Source organism: Copidosoma floridanum, unplaced genomic scaffold, assembly GCF_036245765.1.
Source record: "Copidosoma floridanum isolate Cflo_tuat_1 unplaced genomic scaffold, Cflo_Japanese_pri ptg000030l, whole genome shotgun sequence".
Lineage (NCBI taxonomy): Eukaryota > Metazoa > Arthropoda > Insecta > Hymenoptera > Encyrtidae > Copidosoma > Copidosoma floridanum.
This window is the reverse complement of record NW_028321907.1, coordinates 37,393,048-37,411,585: the sequence shown is the minus strand read 5'-3', so window position 1 is coordinate 37,411,585 and position 18,538 is coordinate 37,393,048. Positions and strand designations below refer to the sequence as shown.

The 18,538-nt window shown below is 38.9% G+C and overlaps 3 protein-coding genes across 3 annotated transcripts; all 3 read right to left on the bottom strand.

Annotated features, from left to right (window-relative positions):
• Positions 1–2,966: 2,966 nt before the first annotated feature.
• On the bottom strand, positions 2,967–3,584 carry LOC149373616 (uncharacterized). Its single transcript, XM_089596936.1, has one exon. The coding sequence runs from the start codon at positions 3,582–3,584 to the stop codon at positions 2,967–2,969; it is 618 nt and encodes a 205-aa protein (XP_089453062.1).
• Positions 3,585–3,677: 93 nt separating this feature from the next.
• Positions 3,678–5,006, bottom strand: LOC149373615 (uncharacterized). The gene has a single exon (XM_089596935.1). The coding sequence runs from the start codon at positions 5,004–5,006 to the stop codon at positions 3,678–3,680; it is 1,329 nt and encodes a 442-aa protein (XP_089453061.1).
• Positions 5,007–5,192: 186 nt separating this feature from the next.
• Positions 5,193–6,098, bottom strand: LOC149373614 (uncharacterized). Its single transcript, XM_089596934.1, has one exon. It carries the CDS (start codon positions 6,096–6,098, stop codon positions 5,193–5,195), a length of 906 nt encoding a protein of 301 aa, XP_089453060.1.
• Between the last annotated feature and the right edge of the window lie 12,440 nt (positions 6,099–18,538).

Genomic DNA, 18,538 nt, shown 5'->3' with positions numbered 1-18,538 from the left:
CCAAAGCAAATTGAAGGAAGAAAAAATATTTTGCACGTTAAAGGACCTCAGCAATTGAAAATCTCTATCAACGGCGTCAAACGGAGATGATTTAAGGGAAGCTGTAGAGTATCTGATAAATGATCGAAGTAAGCTATGCTTTTATATTTATTTTATTTCATATGTTTTGTTTACTAAAATTTGAATAAAATTTTTTTTTTTTAGAACCAACAGTAGAACTTTTTAAAAAAGAAGGCTTACTGGAGAGATTATTGTTTTTCACACAAGAAATGAAAAACTCTTTCACATCATGCCCAGAAGTGTTATTTATAGATGGGACGTATAAGCTTTTGCGAAACAACTTCACGGTTGTTCTTTTTCTTACAGAAGACAATAGGATTGTTAGCTAAAGAAGACATCGAAAGCTATGTTACGCTTTTGAATTGTTTCGCAAAGCATATGGGTACAGCATGTGATAAGATCGAAGTAATTATGACAGATAAAGATAACACAGAAAGAAGTGCAATATCGACTGTTTTTCCAAATATTCATCTACACATTTGCAGGTTTCATTCCTTACAAATTTTTCAAAGAACAATAGCATCAAAATCAATATTAAAAACTCAAAAAGAAGAGTGTCTCAAATTTTTTACAGAATTAATTTACAGTACAACAGAAGAACAATACATGACTATTTATGACGAGTTTAGTGAATCAGCTCCACGCTGTATAGTGAATTATTTTAATCGGAATTGGCATGATATAAGAATTCAATGGACCGAGTTTGGAATGTCACAAAAAAATTTTGGTAATTTAACAAATAACACATTAGAATCAATCAATCAAAAACTGAAAGACGTAATAAAAAAAAATAACAACCTCTTGGAATTTAAGAAAAAGTTTTTTCATCGGAATGAGTCACATAGCTTAGAAAATGACTATAAAATGTCAAAGTGTTTCACATCTAGGCCATTCAAAAAAGAAATTAATAATGATTTATCATTAAATTTGTATAACGATTTATTAGTTGATTTTGCATTTAATAAAATTCGAGAAAATTTAGACAGATGCAATTCGTTGACATTTTCATCAATGAATCAAGAATCGAAAACCTGCAAATTAATGTCGAATAACGCACAGTTGGTTATAACTCCTTATACATGCCAATGTTTATTTTATTTGCGCTATAATCTACCGTGTCATCATATTTTGGGAGTTAGAAAATATTTTTCATATCCATTGTATGACGACACCCTGTGTGATTCCAGATGGACAAAGAAATACGTTACTGAAAATCATAGAATTTTCAAACATGCAAATTCTACCTCGCTTCATCCAACATCAAATAGCAAAGACAACGTTGTAATAATATCTAAAAAAAAGGCTCCACAGAAAATTCAGACAGTTCCAAGTAAGCGACGGCATTTAACGCCTATACTAAATGAATTGGCTACTGTTGTTAGTACCAGCTGTGGTGACGAGTTTACCAAAAAAGTCAAGGTTTTACAAAAGCTCTGCGACTTATGGAAAGAAAATATAAACGTAGAAGTAACTCCTGTAAGCACTAACAGTGAAATGTCTATTGCTGAAGTACAAAAAAATTTTTTTAAATTACAAGTGACCACAGAAATGCAATTGGAAGATATGAAAACACCAAAAATAAATAAAATTAAATGGAGACCTTCAGAATTTTTAAAAACGACGCCAATAGTAAAAAAAAGTAGTTGAATTGTAAAAGTGGAACCTACTTAAAAAAAAAAAAAAAAAAAAAAATCAATTTTCTTCTATTTACTTGCCATTATTATTTTGTATCAGTGCATTTTATAATAACAATAATAATACTATTATTACTCAGACTTACTTTTTCTCCTGAAAGTGACTAGTTAAAGTTGAATTTTATAAAAAAAATTATTATTTACTCAGATAAAACTGTGACATAAAAAATATGTTATTTTTAAAATAAGATTATCACCGATAAAAATAACATTTATAGCTTATGAGAAAAATTTACAAAAAATTATGAACACAGTCGACAGTGACGTTATGATAGTCGTAATTATAAAGCGTTATTAGTTATATTAAACCGTGTTATTAATAATAATCTGTATTGTAATAAGAAACTGTATTACTAGTAATAAGAAACTATTACTGTGTTACTAACAATAGGAAACTTTAAGGCTTTATATTTATAATTTGAAAGTAATTTCATTTATAATATTAAATAATTTTGTTTCAATTAATCAAAAAAGGTTTGAGTTCTTTGTTGACAACACAATCCGTGTGTCGGATGAACGAAGGATTACATAAAAGAAAAGATAGAATTAGGTTAATAAAAATTAGTTTATTTCAAATAAACAGCTGTGTATGATGGCCGGACGCCAGCGCTTACCTACGCCAATCGCTTTCCAAAAGCTACTACTCTATCCTACGACGGTTTGTCTCGTCTCTCCTCCACTATTCTTCCCCTTCCCCGCTGCTCTTTCTACGCTTTAAACTAGACGACCTGCGCGCGCCGATTACTGACGTCCGGTTTACATGAAACTTGAATATATGTGTACATTTCAGCGATATAACTTATAAGTATGAACGAGGCCGCGTAAGCGATATTTCGCGACGGTCAGCGACCGACTGTGACCGTTTAAGTCTTGATATCCTCTACTCGTCAATCCGTATATTCCGGGGCAGAGTACTTTCGCCTGAAGGACTAAGGTAGATCACATTAACTACCTCCCTGAAAGTTCGATCCACATTTCATTAACTCCCAGGGATCTCATGGTTACAAATTTGGGCGTGAAGGCAAGCGGAGATACAGCTCCGCCCCTGATCGGCACTCCACCACCGTGAAATAATTACCGACCTCATACGGTCACTCGAACGGTCCCAATCAGTCGCTTACCTATAGTAAATAAAATACACCAGAACATCCAGTGGTCACAAACCAAGTTCTTTTCATATCGGATCAGACACATGCCTGCATCTCCCACTCCTCACATCAGGACAGCGGCTCTGTCTGCAACACTCCCCACCGTACAAGCAGTCGCACCTGCTTGTACTTTCTCTCGAAATAGTACAATGAGTTTATGCGTCGCGCGAACATACTCGCTTCCATTCGACCGTACCTTTGCCGCACGCACAGTGCCATCCTTACCGGGGTAAATCTCGACAACGGTGCCTTTTCGCCACGTATTTGTTGGCGCTTGTTCATTGATAATCATCACTAAGTCGCCACATGCGACCGTATCAGTTACATTTTGCCATTTCGCCCGTGCTTGCAAGCTGTGTGCGTATTCAAGCAGCCACCGCCGCCAGTGTAAGTCTGCGAGGGCACGCGCGTACTCCCAATCCTTACGCGTACATTGATGAGGTAAGCTATAGGCGGCCAAATTCACCGAACCGCTCGCTGTTCCTATGAGGAAGTGATTGGGAGTAAGCGCTTCCCCGTCCCCGGGATGCACCGACACGTGCGTAAGAGAGCGCGAGTTCACTACATGTTCCGCTTCGGCGAGCACCGTGCACAGAACTTCCTCGGAAGGCACCTCGTCCTTAAGCGTTGCGTGAAGCGCAACTTTCACCCATCTTACCAATCTTTTCCAGGAGCCGCCCATATGCGGTGCTTCGGGTGGGTTGAAGACCCAGCGTGTGCCGTTTTTTAACGCATACTCCTTTTGTCGCTGTCTGTCTAAGCGAGCTACTTCCGTCTAAAGCTCCGTGCACGCGCCGCGGAAGTTGGTCCCGTTGTCGCTATAAATCACCGCCGGACAGCCTCGCCACGCTGCCATTCGCTGTAACGCCATAATTATCGAGCTTGTGGCTAAACTGCACGCAATTTCCAAGTGCACCGCTCGTGTCGTCAGACACGTGAAAAGGACTCCCCAGCGTTTGACGCGGCTGCGTCCTATCTTTACCAACATGGGACCAAAATAATCCACCCCACAGTGCGTGAACGGGCGCTGCCGATACGCCAACCTTCCTTCAGGCAAGGCAGCTATTAGTGGCGGCTGTGGACGACCACGTCGCACCTTGCAAATCAAACACTGGTTGCAGACGGCTCTCAGCGCGGGCCTTGCTCCGAAGACGACGTACCGTTGCAACAGCTCCTTCACGACTGTTTCGTGATTACCATGTTGCCAGCGGTAATGCAGCTTCCGCACGATAGCCCTAACGGTATTGTGCTTCCCATCCAACACTATCGGAGTACGATTAAACTCGGCGCCAGCCACGCAAGTCACACGACCCTTAATTCTAATTAAACCACGGTCATCTAAGAACGGCAAAAATGGGGTTAATTTACTCCCAGCTGGAATCTTTTGCCCCTTTGCAAGCGCCTGACATTCCCGTGCGAAACTATCCCCTTGTGCTGCTCGTAGGACGTACTCCTTGTCTAACTGTCGCGCTAGATCTTGATCTTCCGTCTGAGCTTGCTGCAATAGCTCTTGTCCTTTGTTTCGCGCTACGCGCGCTGCCTTTAATTGTTTCCAATGCATGTTCGCCCTACGCACTCTTTGCGCCGCGAGTAAATGCCCCTCCCAGCCAAAAATGCGAGCTACAAAGGGCACATAATTCGAACTACCTACCACTAGTGCAACTCTCTCCGGTCGTCGCTTTGCCCCTTCTAATACCTCCCTTTCTTTATGCGTCAATTCTCGCGCGGTCGGCCACTGAGTTTCAGGTAGTACCAAAAAGTCGGGTCCTCGGAACCATCGCTTCTCTTCGCTCTCACTTAAGTACTTCCCGAGCGTGGTTGCGACCACCGGGTTTTCCTTAGTAGGTACCCACTTCCACTTCGCGTTGGCGGTTCTTTCGGAGATTTCGCCTAAACGATGAGCCACGAAAGCCTGTCTAACCCGTGGATCCCTCTGGATCCAGTGCAGCACCGTACGCGAGTCGGACCAGAGGTACGCACAAGAATAGGGAATTTCTACCTCGGAACTCACAGTGTTTAAGAGCTGCGACGCCAGCACTGCGGCCTGCAACTCTAACCTTGGCACTGAATGTGGTTTGTCCGGCGCGACGCGGGACTTTGCCATTAATAATGTAACACTTATGCATCCTCCCGTCGTCTCGCATCGGAGATAAGCACATGCCGCGAAAGCGCGCTTGCTAGCGTCGCAGAACACGTGTATCTGCGCTTCTTTAATATCGCGCCCCTTGGGGGTTATACACCTTGATACGCGCAAAGAGTTTAACTTCTTCACCGTGTCTAGCCACTCACGCTACGCCTCATCCTCTTCGTTGCGAAGGGGTTCGTCCCATCCGATCCCACTATGCCAGATTGCTTGCAGCATTAATTTTGAACTAATGGTGTACGGTCCGAGCAGACCGAGCGGGTCGTACACCGACATCATAAAACGTAGATATTCGCGTTTCGTAGGTCGAACACATCCCTGTAGAATACTTGTAGAAACATGTGTCAGTCCTACGTTAAACCCTAAAGTGTCTAGTTTTGGGTCCCAGTACATACCGAGTACGCGTTCCGCGGCTTTATCGCACAATACGATGGCTCGCTCCTGTCGCGCCGATGTTGTTCCCTGCGGCCCACCTACCCTTATCACCTCGTTGCATGCCCAGCCATGCATTTCAAAATTAGCCTGCTGGTTAATTCCCACTACGTCCTCGACAAGCGCTTCTAGTTGTTCTACACTCGGTCTACTCACGAGGAAGTCGTCGACGTAAGAGTTTTTTATAATGCTACGCGCCGCCTCTGGCTTGGTCGTCTCGAAGCGCTGCGTGTTTGTGTCTTTCACGAAGTGTGCGCTACACGGAGATGACTTAGCGCCAAACACTAATCGAGTCATTTCGTAAGTGTGAGGGTTCTTATCTCGCGATGCTCCTCTCCACAAAAATCTCAACGCGCTCCTATCCTCGGGCCGAATATACACCCGCATGAACATATCGCCGATGTCTGACTTACACGCGACTGCATATTGCCGAAATCTCAGTAACACTCCGGGAAGAAACTGCAGAAGGTCGGGGCCTGCATCTAACTGGTCATTAAGACTCACGCCTTTTGTAGCGGCTGCGGCGTCAAAAACTATCCAAATTTTGCCGGGCTTAGCTGCGTTTACCACACCAAAATGGGGAAGATACCACACGCGCAAGGCAATCGTCTCGTCGTCCATCTCTCACGCGTAGCCCTGTGCAATGAGTCGCTCCATTTCAGGATAATACAAGCGAGCGTACTCTTGATCGCGGTCTAATCGCCTCTCGATCCTATGCAGTCGCTTTAAGGCCGTAGCGTGACTGTCAAGGGCTGGGGCAGTATTACTCCTCCACAGTAGGCCAGTTTCCCAACCTACATTTACCTGTCGACTGGTCCTTTGTAGCGTCTCCAACGCACGCGCTTGCGCGGGATCGACGCGTTCAACTTCGCGCACTCCCATGCTTTCGATTTTAAAATATTCGCGGACTAAAGCTTCGAGCCCTTCGGTTTGTTCCACGCAGGTGACGCAAGACACATGAGCACTCGTTTCTAGTGCTCGCTCACGCGAGTCCTTGCTATTTACATGTTGACTCGGCTGCACGTGACCGTGCGCCACCCACCCTAGCCGCGTCAGTGACAGTGCGATACCTACATCTTGCATGCAACGAACTTCGCGGCTCACTAGTAACTCCCAATTATCCTGCCCAATAAGAATTGATGGAACCACGTTGTCGTACACTTGAATAAATATACCCAGCTCATTGCTGATTTGACGGACCAACTCGCGTGGTAAAGACTGCGTTGGTAAGTTCACTGATGACACGGCCAAAGCTCCCTTTATTGGATAAGCATCTCCCATGCCTTGGATGGAAAAATCTACCCGCTTACACGGCGTGTCCGCGTCGACACTTGCTTTGATTCCCATGATTTTAATCATTTCGTGTCTCCCATTCAGATTTAAACGCGTAGTTAAATTTGCTGACAACATAGTAATTGTGGACCCGTCATCTAAAAATGCATAAGTGTCGATCGCTCGAGTTGGTCCTCGCACGGTAACCGGCAATATTTTTAGCAGCACATAGGGGCGTACTAGTCAAAAGGAGGAACGCGAGTCGCTACGATTTTGTTGCGGAAACGCTTGCCCTTGATCGCGCGGTGATGGATGCCCCTCCTCTACTTGCTGCTCTTTCGGTCGGTGTAGCCGCACATGATGCGGGCCTCCACACTAGGCAAACTTCACTCCCTTACAAGCACTCTGCAAATTCCCGACCCCTAAACACCTGAAACACCGTCCTAAATGCCTTATATACCACCAACGCCTCGCAATAGGCTCGCGCGCGAACTTTGTACAATCCGCTAATTGATGGTTGTCTCGATCACAGACGGGGCAACAGGGTTGCCGTTCAGGAGTGCCACTGTTGTCGTTATTGTCGTGCACAACCGCCATTACACGCTGTTTCGGCTCCAATTTGTTGACAACACAATCCGTGTATAAGATAAACGAGGGATTACATAAAAGAAAAGATAGAATTAGGTTAATAAAAATTAGTTTATTTCAAATAAACAGCTGTGTATGATGGCCGGACGCCAGCGCTTACCTACGCCAATCGCTTTCCAAAAGCTACTACTCTATCCTACGACGGTTTGTCTCGTCTCTCCTCCACTATTCTTCCCCTTCCCCGCTGCTCTTTCTACGCTTCAAACTAGACGACCTGCGCGCACCGATTACTGACGTCCGGTTTACATGAAGCTTAAATATATGTGTACATTTCAGCGATATAACTTATAAGTATGAACGAGGCCGCGTGAGCGATATTTCGCGACGGTCAGCGTCCGACTGTGACCGTTTTAGTCTTGACATCCTCTACTCGTCAATCCGTATATTCCGGGGCAGAGTACCTTTCGCCTGAAGGACTAAGGTAGATCACATTAACTACCTCCCTGAAAGTTCGATCCACATTTCATTAACTCCCAGGGATCTCATGGTTACAAATTTGGGCGTGAAGGCAAGCGGAGATACAGCTCCGCCCCTGATCGACACTCCGCCACCGTAAAATAATTACCGACCTCATAAGGTCACTCGAACGGTCCCAATCAGTCGCTTACCTATAGTAAATAAAATATACCAGAACATCCAGTGGTCACAAACCAAGTTCTTTTCATATCGGACCAGACACATGCCTGCATCTCCCACTCCTTACATCAGGACAACGGCTCTGTCCGCAACATTCTTGAAATATTATAAAACAGCGCACAAATTAATAAAGTGCTGTATTATTTACGTGTTAATCATTCATGTATTCATGTATTTCCTTTGTAACATTTATTAAAATAAATCATTTATAAAATATATAAAACAATTAAATATAACTCATACTTACTTTAAAGATCTACTAGCAAACTTATTCATGTCATTTGTATCGGAGGTCTGATGAAATTTTAATTTCGTAATTTCCTGCTTTCAGCTTTCAGCGCGTTAAATTTAGGGGCGTTTTTGTGGGGAACGTGGGATAGGCGTGCTTTGATATATATGTAATTTATGTATGTCCACGGTAATGTGTCGAGTACATAGAGGTATAAGAATAGAGGGGAAAAGCGCTATACTAACCCATTAGCGGCAGCGACAGCATAACTAAGTGTAACGGGGCATCTGTCCTTGTTGCCAAAGCCACGTTATTGGCTACTTCTTCGTTCTGGATCCTACAGTTGATTCAATCTCATGTGTGACTCGACCAATAACACAACTGCCAGACAAAGACAGATGCCCCGTTACGTAGCGAATTCTGCTGTCGCATATCACGTCCCCTTTTCTCCTCTATTCTTATACCTCTATGGTCGAGTATCGATGCTGGTTATACCGTCGACGGTCGACGGTTGACGGTCGACGGCACACGGTACAACAAACGAAAACAACCACACGACCATGGACCGTGGACCGTGGACCGGCGACGGTACAACAACCAGCACTGTTGCTCGACGTGTTATCGTGTAAGTATCCGTGTACCGTGGACGGTACACGAGTGTGTGCACCTAGTCACTGCCAATTAAAAAACCTTGTATTTCGCAGGAATCTGAAGTATTATTGATGTATAATTGAAGTTCGAAAGGAGGATATACGATATGTAACTAATAAACTTATTACTATATTAAAGTTAAAAGTGTTAGTTTCTAATTATTCCAAAAAAGTATTTTTGTACATCACCGAAACTTAAAATGAAATATGTACAAATTTACAAACTCAGGTGACTTGGTAACTTGTATAAGGCAATAGTAACATAACTTATGTGGAGTACCTGAAACATTTTTTTCAACAATAAAAGCAAGATCACTGCCAGTCCTACAACTTTATAAACATCATATCTTTGTTTATCATAATTTATTGTTCATAGATTGCAAACTACATGTACGTGATAATAACATGCGATGCAATTAACATATAATATGTGACTTCTTATAATTAATAGACTATACATATAAGGCACTCATTATAATAAACTCAATATCTGACTTAAATAAATATTAGCAAGTATTATAGAGCATAACTAAGATAGAACACACACGGCTTTATAATGCATGTTTAGGAAGGTCATAGTGAATGTCGACGGCACCTACGAAGAATCGTACTCCAGAGGTTCCTACGAAGAAACGTACTCCCCGATCCTTTCAACGAAGAATCGTATACGTCGGTATATTCAAGCGAAGAATCGTACGCGCAGATATATTTCGACGAAGAATCGTACGCGCAGATATATTCCGACGAAGAATCGTACACGCAGATATATTCCGACGAAGAATCGTACGCGCAGATATATTCCGACGAAGAATCGTACCCGCAGATATATTCCGACGAAGAATCGTACGTGCAGATATATTCCAACGAAGAATCGTACAGGCCACTTCTTTGCGACGAAGAATCGTACGTGCACCAATATACTGACGAATAATCGTACAGGCCGCTACAATAACATTTACATAAAAAATACAATAAGAATAACTATGGTGCCATTATCGTTATTTAGTCACATATTGGTAAAATAGTTTAATTATTAGGTAGGGGGTATTTAAGTTATATTTTTTAAGGTGTACTTTTTATAATAGGCATATCATTTTTTTTCCTTCAATTGCCGTGCTGAATCAAAGTATGTAATGTTAATGTTCGCTTGGTTCTTATACTTTATCAGAGCTCAAGTTTTTTGTTTTCGCTAGAAAATTTTAGGTCTTTTTAAAATTTTGTGCTGTTTAGAAAAAACAATCATGATACATTTAACGTTTTCTTCGAAAATGAAGATATGTACAACGTAAAAATTGCTTACCTAAAAAACCCATACCACGAACGTTTTTGTTGTTTATCTATTTATAAGGCTGTTAATTATGTCATAAAAGCACATAAAAATTATTATTAAGATAATTAATCATTTATGTGAGATTTGCTATTGTTGCTTGTGAACTGACAATCATTTGTTTGGTACCAGAAAAAAAGTCAATATGCTCTTGTAAATCTTGTAAGGATGCTCTTATACTAAAAACTTTCACCTGCTATTGGAGCTGCTACAGAAAATTAAGGCTTGATGGCACGAGCGCCAGTCCCCACACAACTCAGTGCGCTTACTGTTCCCTTTATTTATTTGAAGTAAATTAAATAACACAAGCGCCAATTTCCAAACAATTCAGTGCGCTTACTATATTATGCTTATTCCCTTTATTTATTTGAAATAAATATAATGATAAGACAAGCAACAATCCCCACACAACCCGGGGCATTTACTGGTCCATTCATTTAATTATTATAAATTAAATAACACAAGCGCCAATCCCCACACAACTCAGAGCACTTATTGGTCCCTTTATTTATTAAACATGAATTAAATAACACAAGCGACAATCCCCACACAACTCAGAGCACTTATTGGTCCCTTAATTTATTTAACACAAATTAAATAACACAAGCGCCAATCCCCACACAACTAAGAGCGCTCATTGGTCCCTTTATTTATTAAACATAAATTAAATAACACAAGTGCCAATCCCCACACAACTCAGAGCGCTTATTGGTCCCTTTATTTATTAAACATAAATTAAATAACACAAGCGACAATCCCCACACAACCCAGAGGGCTTCCTGGTCACTGTAATAATCGATAAAATTTATTAAGTAACAACGCGAGTGCTTATCACCTGACTATACAGAATTATTATTCAATGCTTTTAAATGATAATTAATGCTACTAGTAAGCACTCTGGCTTATGTAGTGATTATCGCTTGCCTTATTACTTTATTGTTTGTAAAATGAGTATGCGACACGTAAGCGCTCTGGGTTGTGTAGTGATTGGCACTTGTGTAATTTAATTTATTTTAAATAAATGAATGGACTAGTAAATGCTCCGGGTTGTGTGGGGATTGGCGCTTGTCTTATCATTATATTTATTTTAAATAAAAAAAGGGACCAGTAAGCGCTCCGGGTTGTGTGGTAATTGGCGCTTCTATTATTTAATTTATTTTAAATAAGTGAATGGACCAGTGAATTCTCCGGGTTGTGTGGGGATTAGCGCTTTTGTTATTTAATTTAATTAATTTATAAACAAAGTGTCCAGTAAACGGTCCGGGTTGTGTGGGAATTGGCGCTTGTGTTATTTAATTTATTTCAAATAAATAAAGGGACCAGTAAGCGCTCTGGGTTGTGTGGGGATAGGCGCTTGTGTTATTTAATTTATGTTAAATGAATAATAGAACCAGAAAGCGCTCCAGGTTATGTGGGGATTGGCGCTTGTCTTGTCATTATATTTATTTAAAAAAAAAAGGACTAGTGAGCGCTGCGGGTTGTGTGGGGATTGGCGCTTTTGTTATACAATTTAATTAATTAATAAACGAAATTCCCAGTAAGCGGTCCGGGTTGTTTGGGAATTGGCGCTTGTGTTATTCAATTTATTTTAAATAAATAAAGGGACCAGTAAGCGCACTCAGTTGTGTGGGGATTGGCGCTAGTGTTGTTTAATTTATTTTAAATAAATAAGGGGACTAGTAAGCGCTCTGGGTTGTGTGGGGATTGGCGCTTGTGTTATTTAATTCATTTAATTAATAAACAAAAAGGCCAGTAAACGGTTTGGATTGTGTGGGGATTGGCGCTTGTGTTATTTAATTTATGTTAAATAAATAAAGGGACCAGTAAGCGCACTGAGTTGTGTGGGGATTGGAGCTTGTGTTATTCAATTTATTTTGAATAAATAAAGGGACTAGTAAGCGTTCTGGGTTGTGTGGGGATTGGCGCTTGTGTTATTTAATGTATTTAATTAATTAACAAAGTGGCCAGTAAACGGTTCGGATTGTGTGGGGATTGGCGCTTGTGTTATTTAATTTATGTTAAATAAATAAAGGGACCAGTAAGCGCACTGAGTTGTGTGGGGATTGGAGCTTGTGTTATTCAATTTATTTTGGATAAATGAATGGACCAGTGAATGCACCGGGTTCTTTGGGGATTGGCGCTTGTCCTTTCATTATATTTATTTTCAATAAAAAAAGGGACTAGTGAGCGCTCCGGGTTGTGTGGGGATTGGCGCTTTTGTTATTTAATTTAATTAATTAATAAACAAAATGTCCAGTCAACGGTCCGGGATGTATGGGAATTGGCGCTTGGGTTATTCAATTTATTTTAAATAAATAAAGGGACCAGTAAGCGCACTCAGTTGTGTGGGGATTGGCGCTAGTGTTGTTTAATTTATTTGAAATAAATGAAGGGAATAGTAAGCGCTCTGGGTTGTGTGGGGATTGGCGCTTGTGTCATTTAATGTATTTAATTAATAAACAAAGCGGCCAGTAAACGGTTCGGATTGTGTGGGGATTGGCGCTTGTGTTATTTAATTTATGTTAAATAAATAAAGGGACCAGTAAGCGCACTGAGTTGTGTGGGGATTTAAGCTTGTGTTATTCAATTTATTTTGAATAAATGAATGGACCAGTGAATGCTCCGGGTTGTGTGGGAATCGGCGCTTGTCTTTTCATTATATTAATTTTTAATAAAAAAAGGGACCAGTAAGCGCTCCGGGTTGTGTGGGAATTGTTGCTTGTGTCATTTTATTTATTTTAAATAAATAAAGGGACTGTTAAGCGCACTCAGTTGTTTGGGGATTAACGCTTGTATTATTTAATTTGTTTAAACTAAATGAATGGACCAGTAAAATTCCCGGAGTGTGTGGGGATTGGCACTTGTGTTATTTAATTTATATTAAATAAATAATCGGACCAGTAAGCGCTCTGGGTTGTGTAGGGATTGGTGCTTGTGTTATCATTATATTTATTTTAAATAAAAAAAGGGACTAGTAAGCTTTTCGGGTTTTCTGGGGATTGGTGCTATTATTATTTAATTTATTTTAAATAAATGAATGGACCAGTGAATGCTCCGGGTTGTGATGTTCGATTTGTGAAGTTTGACTCTTTTAAAGCTAATAAAACTTTAATAAATATCCTAAGCGCTAACCAACAGGTGATGATCTGAGATACTTACTGACGTTTTGATCTACTAATTAAGCATTTGATTTTCATATATGCGCCTTAGGTTTCTTAGTGTTTGGCGTTTTTTTAATTTTTGTTTTATTATTTATACGACTAGGAAATACCCTGGTCAACCTGGTGATTGGGGCTTTAGTTACTTATTCGTTTCTCATTAAATAATAAACTGTGCATCAATGGCTCGGGTTACCACATAATTGGCGCTTATTATTTATCAATGCTTTATAAATTAATAAAGGAGCTTTAAAGTGCCTCGGCTTACACAGTGATATGTGCTTCAGTCTTGATCGATTTTTCATTAATTAATAATGTAATTATTAATTGCTTTGGGTTCCTTTGTCGTAGTAGCTTATGTTAATAACGTTATGCAAGTAATTTGCTTTTTTTTAAAAAGTTGTTTGAATTTATTGTTTATTATTAATTTATTTATTTACAAACTGAATTTATAATGGAAGGTTATTGGATCAAGTATGTTTTGAGTACAGGGTGATAAGGCTTAAGATGTTCACAGTACATAGTTATTAGGGTTGAATTAAACCCAATAACTAACTACTGTAAACATCTTAAAATAGCGTCTGCGAATAACCGGTCATAGTACCGTTTCGTGATTTAAAACCGCCAAAACCATCAAAGTACGCTAGAGATTTTTAAACGAAAAATCTGCAGCTCCTTAAGTTTCATCCTTTTTAACCAAAGTTTTTTAAACCTAACTCTATCTTGGCTACATAGATATTTAAAGCATAGTAAATATCGTATACGCAATAATATATGAAAAGCACAATGTTTTATTTTAATAAAAATGACTTGCACATTATTTAAATGGGTTTATATAGTAGTTTTCATGTTTCCAGGGCAAGCACAAGACCTGGGGAACATACTTGTTCTAGTTAGGCTGTAGTTACTTTTTCTACTTTGAGCCTTTTTTTTAATCATGTACATTATTACTGTGCCCTCAGTGAAAAAATTATAGCTCGCACCTGGTGCGCATCCAGCTAAGGTAAGTACCAAACCCGAAAGACATACACTACCAGACACAAAAACTACTATTATCTAACTTATGAAATAAAAATGCTATTACTTTCAACAAAACATTAATAACCTGAAAGTCTCGATCTCTTGAGGGATTTATCTTTGTAATACGTTGCTTATACATAAATATAGTTGTTGGTAAAAACTTACAAACTAAAACGTAATAACCCATAAAAGTAACTTCCTTAGATTATTAATCAATATTTAAAAACGGTTAAAAACCTAAAAAGTAAAACCAAACCACGGTACTAAAAAACACTTTCAAATCCTTTGATATCCAAACCAGATAATCTTAAAAAATTACTCGTCTTTGCTTGATTTATTAATAAATTATTGAATGCAAGTAAGTATCACCAAATAATCAAGAGAGCTTGCCTGTCTTCCATTAAGTTAATTATAAGTATAATATTTGTAAGGTAAGCTAGAATCACTAGGTGATGCACGCTTAGTGAGCTTGCTCGTTTTTAATTTTAATTATAGAATTGTAGTAAAATCAGTATTCAATTTTTATTTTAGTAGTATTTTATAACTATTAAGCTTGTATTTTTTCTAAGTATGTGTAGGACTAAAAGCAATGTGTTGCATTATTGCAGAAAACTGTAAACAATAACATTTTCATTATACATTACTACTTACCAGATTAATTATATCATTCATTATCCGTACTTCCACTTTTACTACACCGAATATTTCTAAACAGCACAAAATTTAAAAAAGACCTAAAATTTTCTAGCGAAAACAAAAAACTTGAGCTCTGATAAAGTATAAGAACCAAGCGAACATTAACATTAGATACTTTGATTCAGCACGGCAATTGAAGGAAAAAAAATGATATGCCTATTATAAAAAGTACACCTTAAAAAATATAACTTAAATACCCCCTACCTAATAACTAAACTATTTTACCAATATGTGACTAAATAACGATAATGGCACCATAGTTATTCTTATTGTATTTTTTATGTAAATGTTATTGTAGCGGCCTGTACGATTATTCGTCAGTATATTGGTGCACGTACGATTCTTCGTCGCAAAGAAGTGGCCTGTACGATTCTTCGTTGGAATATATCTGCGCGTACGATTCTTCGTCGGAAAGAAGTGGCATGTACGATTCTTCGCTGGAATATATCTGCGCGTACGATTCTTCGTCAAAAAGAAGCGACGTGTACGATTCTTCGTCGGAAAGATGCGGACTGTACGATTATTCGTCAGTATATAGGTGCGCGTACGATTCTTCATCGGAAAGAAGTGGCCTGTACGATTCTTCGCTGGAATATATCTGCGCGTACGATTCTTCGCTGGAATATATCTGCGCGTACGATTCTTCGTAGGATATTTTGTGGAGTATGATTCTTCGTAGGAGCCGTCGATGTATAACATAAGTAACTAGCAAAATTTTTTGCATACATTAGACGTACCCAATCAAAAACTTCAATGCTGAATCAACGTTGATTCCATGAATGATGGAACACTGAAATCAGTCGTAATTTACATAGTTGATTCAACAATGATTCTACGTTGAATGAACACTGATTCAACATTGATCAGCGTTGAATCAGTGTTGATTTAAACTTTAATTTAATAATAAAAAAATATAATGCGTATTCAATACAGTTTCTCATCAAATAACTGAACCCCCCTGTTTTGGTGTTACTATACGGACAGTACCTCCATAAACGTCAATATATCTGCCCCAAATGTTACTATACTACTTTGTAATTTTTTAAAATTTAATTTTAACGTTTTGATCGACGCTGAATCAACGCTGATTTAACAAAATAAAGACAATCCAAATATAGTAATGTTAACTATTTAGACGTTCTGAAAAAGTAGCACGGTGTGTATGTACAAATAAATTAACTTTCTACTTGTTTGCTGTGGACTAATGTAGAAGGAGACGTTGAAGGAGGTGTATGATGACAATCATTTTTGTCAAAACTGTTCAGTCCTGAAGAGATGAGTTGCGGAAAAGTCGAAGCTAACTGAGGATGACAGGATATTTCTTCGTTATTAAGTGACGAATTCTGTGCACTTACAAGATGACATGTGACCATCATCACTTGATTCAGTAGTGAAGATTGGGCCAGAACGTACTCTCTTTTAAAAAAAGAAAAATTGATAGCATTTTTCAATCTTGGCAATTAATAAAAACAAGTCGTGAATGCTAAGAAACCTGTGAGTGACGAGACCAGATAAGCTTTTTTGAGCTTACTTTTTTTTTACAGTTTTGACAAATATCAGCAACAATAATGTTATTGATGTCTTGAACTGGTGTAAGTCCAGACCATTTGGAATGCATAGGCTTACCCATTTTGACTGAAGAATAAATATGTATCAATACACATGAACACGTCACTCAACACAACTGTATTAAACGCAAGTAATTTCATTCATTTGAAAAAAAAGATATTGCGAAATCCTTATGTAGATAATTAATAGAAGACATGTAACTTCTAAGAATTACTTTTTATGATCCAAATATATTTTTTTTACTAAATAGACGCACAATCATAACCTTACTGTCATTATTGAGGTATGTAATGGTAAATGATATGCTCGCATGATAAATAAAATCAACTCCAAGATTATTACCTAATATAGATGTGCTATACTCAAACTGTCTTAAACTATCAAACGGAAATGTTAATTAATTAAAAGCATAAGAAAGCTAAAGTGACACTGCCTTGTTGTATGCAAATGTCTAACTGGACGGTATCAGACCGATTGAACTCCAGATATCTCAGATCAGCAGGTCCTATAGACACCAAATATCTACAGATTCTACAAGACTTCATCAGACTTATTAGACCTCTAATGCGCAGATACTATAGACGTCAAGTCCTATTAACAACCCTATACAGCGATTCAACATCGAACGTAAATATCTGTCTCTCTCGCACGTTGCCAACAATGGGGGTTAGTAAACTACGGGCCTTGATAACGGCGCTAGGAATAAGAAAATAGCGGGAATGAGAGCAAAAAATAAGGAAATAGTGGGAATAAAGAGAATAACAGCGAAAATAAGTCGTACATTATGGTGCTGTTATTCAATAAGAGAAATCATGATGTTAGATATAATACCAGGTGTGGCGTTGCACATTTATTTTGATTAACCAATCAACAATGCTTCTATTACACCGCCATGTCTGTCTGCAAATTGCAATAGCTGGCGGATGTGCAGTTTAGGACACTCTTTAAGAAGTTAGCTACGAGTGTCACAGTGCTGCTAACATAGTGTACGCGAGAAATTTTAAATTACGACTCCAGTTTTAAATTTTTCTGCTGAAAAAATGTATTTTTTAAAAATGCGGTTGGAAATTGTTCCGTTGATACTTAATAGGATTTGCTTTTTTTTCTGCGCTACCGAACAAGTAAAGCTAGTGAGGGCGCAAATAATTTTTATTCCAGCAAAAAAATTCAAATTTACCACGTTTACAATTTAGACTTGTGAAGTTGGCGCCCGTAAATATTAAATATTAATATTTTGCACCCATTCAGGGCTTAAACGATTCCTCCTCACTTGCGGATTTATCCTCCACTTGAATTTTTATTTGCGGATTAATAGTATGCGAGATATTTGCAAAATAAAAAGTCGAAAATGGGCGCGGCGCTGAAGTATAAAAAACTTTGTTGTAAGTGCTAAATTGGGTTAAAATCTAATTCTACCTGTACGATTCGATTCCTCCTCATTTGAGGATTACGTAGGTATATAAATTAATGTAATTAAATGTCACAAAGTTTGTAAATAATGAATTTAATTATAGAGTGAGAGAATCTAGTAACTTTTGTCTAGTGACTTTTGGTCCAGTGCTCCGTTCCTGTTGTTCGGTACATGTCGTTTACTCCGTACCGCGGGTTCTACAAAATATTTATCTGGAGCCGTACCATACAACTTTTTTTAGCTTCGCGGGCCTATGTTATAACATAGGCCGACGTACAGAAAAATAGTTATATGGTACGGCCCCAGAATAGAAAACTTTAGTAGGTATTAATCTATTAATTATTAGTTATAAGTTATTCAGCTTTTGGATCAATACACACACACACACACATTTTTCGATGACCATGCAATCTAGTGTAAGCCCATTTAATAAACATTTTTTTAA

What these genes read in the sequence shown, in the direction of transcription:
- LOC149373616 (XM_089596936.1), bottom strand. Translation starts at nt 3,584, where the DNA reads ATGGGCGGCTCCTGGAAAAGATTGGTAAGATGGGTGAAAGTTGCGCTT.
- LOC149373615 (XM_089596935.1), bottom strand. Translation starts at nt 5,006, where the DNA reads ATGGCAAAGTCCCGCGTCGCGCCGGACAAACCACATTCAGTGCCAAGG.
- LOC149373614 (XM_089596934.1), bottom strand. Translation starts at nt 6,098, where the DNA reads ATGGACGACGAGACGATTGCCTTGCGCGTGTGGTATCTTCCCCATTTT.